At 46.1% G+C, this 3,297-nt stretch overlaps 1 protein-coding gene across 1 annotated transcript; it reads left to right on the forward strand.

Moving 5' to 3' along the window:
* Positions 1 to 29: 29 nt before the first annotated feature.
* Positions 30 to 811, forward strand: H257_03847 (hypothetical protein; the record flags this gene model as incomplete). Its single annotated transcript, XM_009828132.1, has 3 exons — positions 30 to 119; positions 190 to 540; positions 599 to 811. 3 exons carry the CDS (start codon positions 30 to 32, stop codon positions 809 to 811), a joined length of 654 nt encoding a protein of 217 aa, XP_009826434.1.
* Between the last annotated feature and the right edge of the window lie 2,486 nt (positions 812 to 3,297).

Genomic DNA, 3,297 nt, shown 5'->3' on the forward strand with positions numbered 1-3,297 from the left:
CATTAAGTACGTTACTCGCCGTTGATGACATGGAATCATACAAAGGGCAATCGACCCCTTCCATAGCTTGCATCGTAATCCACGGTCCAGAGAGTGCATCGTCTCAATTCGACCATACGGTAGTAAGATCACACACGGAAAACTAGACTTGCTGCGGCTCTCAATTACACCGCTGGGCCCTGGCTGAAGGAGCTCGAAGAGCAAACGATCGCCCTCTTGGAACCCAACAGCGTCAACATGAATCTGACCGTGCGGGGTCGCCTCAAGAGCCAGCGCGTGTCCATGGCCGACACCCCCGACAGCGCCATATACTTGGTCAAGTGGAACGAGAACCGCAGCATCGGCATCCAGCTGCGCGAGTGCCGCCTCGCCAAGGGCGTGTACCCCATGGTCGTGCTCGTGTGTCGGAATCCGTGCTGCGACGCGCTGCGGCACGTGCACATCGGCGACCTCCGCGTAGAAATCAATGGCCGAGACACGGCCATGATGAGCATCAAGAAGACAGTTTGTGAAAACGTGCACCAAGACCGCCTTGCTCAAGTTTAAACGAGGCCCTGGCATCTCCGGTCCAGGCTCAGTGCTTTGTTCGTGTCGGTAGTACTGGGCGTCCCGGGCGTGTTGGGCGTGGCATGTCGTCACAGTGCCCTTCGGCACGAAGGAACAGGTTGGAGTTGGCGCATTGAGCAATTTGAAAGAAGCAGGGGTTGGCGTAGCTGAAACCATCCGAGCCGCATACCAAGTTGATGTCGCGGTGGCATGCAGTGTTGGGCCCAAATCCAGCGCATTGTTCCTTCGTAGGGCGCTGGCCTGACGCAGGCATCACGAAGGCAAGGACGACGGTGAGAAGAACAAGCATGGTCTGTTCGATAGGCCAGGTCGTCTCAAGGACTTCAAACCATAGATGGAATGTTTAGTGCTCCGAAGATTGAGACAGAGCCATGCGATATGATGACCAAGGCTTACTACAGTAGTATCGACCAGGGTGAACAAAATGCCGATATTGAACTTCAAAACAATCGATCTCGGTATTTGTATCGGGGTCCGCTGAAGTCCATCTCGGTGAACCACTATTTTTGAGAAAAAATTGGATATGTATAGAGCAAGCAATACGTGTATTTACTAGTAGGCGAACTTCTTAAATTCCCTCGTACCAATGACCGGTCGAGAACCTGGGTTCGGTGGTCAAGTTGACGAAATCGTAGGGAGCTGGTCCTACGATTTTCATATCCAATGAGATCTCAAGAAAACCACAAATTGCCAATCCTCCTCTATCGTACACGTCACATGCCAAAAGGGAATGTGAGGCGTCCTAATGGTAATGCCATTGATAGCACTAGGTATGTCACGTTAGCAGTGCGCAAGTTGTGCTGCGTTGTATTAGTACGTAGTAGGAAGGAGCGATCGTTATGGAAGAGTTATATGTAGTGATATGTTGTTAGTCGAGCTGGACGCGTTTGCGAATATTAAGACTTTATGGAAATTCTTACTACATACTGTAGTATGTGGGCCAAAAGCACACAAGAGAAGTAACGTTACTGTAAGTATATCTCTGTTATGAAGCAAGTATTGATTTATTTACGGGTCAAGTTGTTGACAGTGGCCAATCTACATTTCTCCAATTCAAGTGCACACAAGTGCATAAATTCTACTTCAAGTGCACACATGTGCATAAATTCTACTTTAAGTACTTCAGTTCTTTGAATTCGTAGGGAGATTGCCTACGATTTCATATTTAACCAATGAAAACACCTGTGTACAGTGATTGGATAATTCAATCACAAATCCGTGCTCATCACGAAACACTATTGAGGATAGTCCTTGGCAATGCAGGCTGCATGATACGAGTGCAATTATGCGTCGATGGAATATCATAGTCATGTACTACGGTAGTAGTTTCGACATCAACGTTGACTGTAGTAAGCATCCATTCCGTCACCACGACCTTGCCCGCTTGAAAGGCATCAGCTACCGTCGGACGACTCCAACGTGCCTCTGCATGGAGTAATGTAATGCCATACATACTACATACCGTACGTTTGGGCGAAAGCGCTTTCCCGAAATTGAAGGAGCCTCCGCCAATTCAAAACATTATTAACTACGGAATAGCCCAGTACATCCACGACAATGTCCTGCGTGTACTGGGCTAGGTTGCATACCAATACGTGGAGTATTGCATGAGGAGTAGCTTCCTTCATTTTCGAATGCAGCATAGATTTCATGATTTTCATCTCTTCAACACCATCCAACCAAAAACTAATTTCGACCGTATTATTTTACAGAATGTAATAATAACTTTTTCTGGTTGGACTGAAGTGGTACTTCGAATACATACAGGCAAACGGATATGATTGTCTTATTTAAACCAATCCTTAGTTTGGCCCTAATTCCATAAATAAGTCATTCACAGTCAAATACTTCTTCTGTTCCACGTTACTGCCGACATTGAACTTCCCTTCGACCCAGTTATTTTCGGACCAAATTTAATGAATCCTACTATTTCTGAAAGAGAATAAAAATATAAAGGTAATGTCTATTGGCCGTAACGCGCAAATCAATCAATTTCATGCTGTACTTACTTTTGAATCGTCATCGGGCATCAGAAAAATATATAAAAATAATCGATTTGTTTAAATTATTACGGGCCTTGGTGCTGTGGCCACTAGTGGTGTGCCGTGCAATGGAGGACAGATATTAATACAACAAGCGCTTGAAGCTGCGGCCTTCGGAAAATTATCGTTAGGTGACACATAGGTACTTTATGCATGAACCTCACCAACCGCGCTTCATTTCTCGGTGTTCTTCACCGTGAACCCGAAGCGCTCGTGGCGCGTGTTCCTCCTGCCAAATGCATCATACTGTGGCCGTGAAATTTTGTTTTTGTCACAACTTCAGCCAATCATATCATTTTATTTTACAGATTAGCTAATCATATTCAAGTATAATGTCGGTAGTAACATGGAACAAATGCATTTTTCATATGTCGGTGGTAACATGGAACAGAGGAACTAATCGTGTTTCATGGTCTATTTGACAGGCATAAGTGTGCTAAAACCATTGTCAAACCAACATTGTGGGCCAACATTTCAATGAGCCCATCATTCCCGAGCAGACCAATATTCCCTGGAGACCCAGGGCACCCCGGGTTCCCTGGGTATCTTGGTTGCGTTTCAACAGTGGGATCGGATGTTGGAAGCGTTGCCGATTGCGTGTTAAGGGTGGGACTTGGTGCTGGAGATGTCATTGGTTGTTCCGAGATGCTGGTCATGGGTCTACACTTTCAGCAACAATCATGCCCTG

The sequence above is a fragment of the Aphanomyces astaci genome (genome assembly GCF_000520075.1).
Source record: "Aphanomyces astaci strain APO3 unplaced genomic scaffold supercont1.6, whole genome shotgun sequence".
NCBI classification, from domain to species: Eukaryota; Oomycota; class Saprolegniomycetes; order Saprolegniales; family Verrucalvaceae; genus Aphanomyces; species Aphanomyces astaci.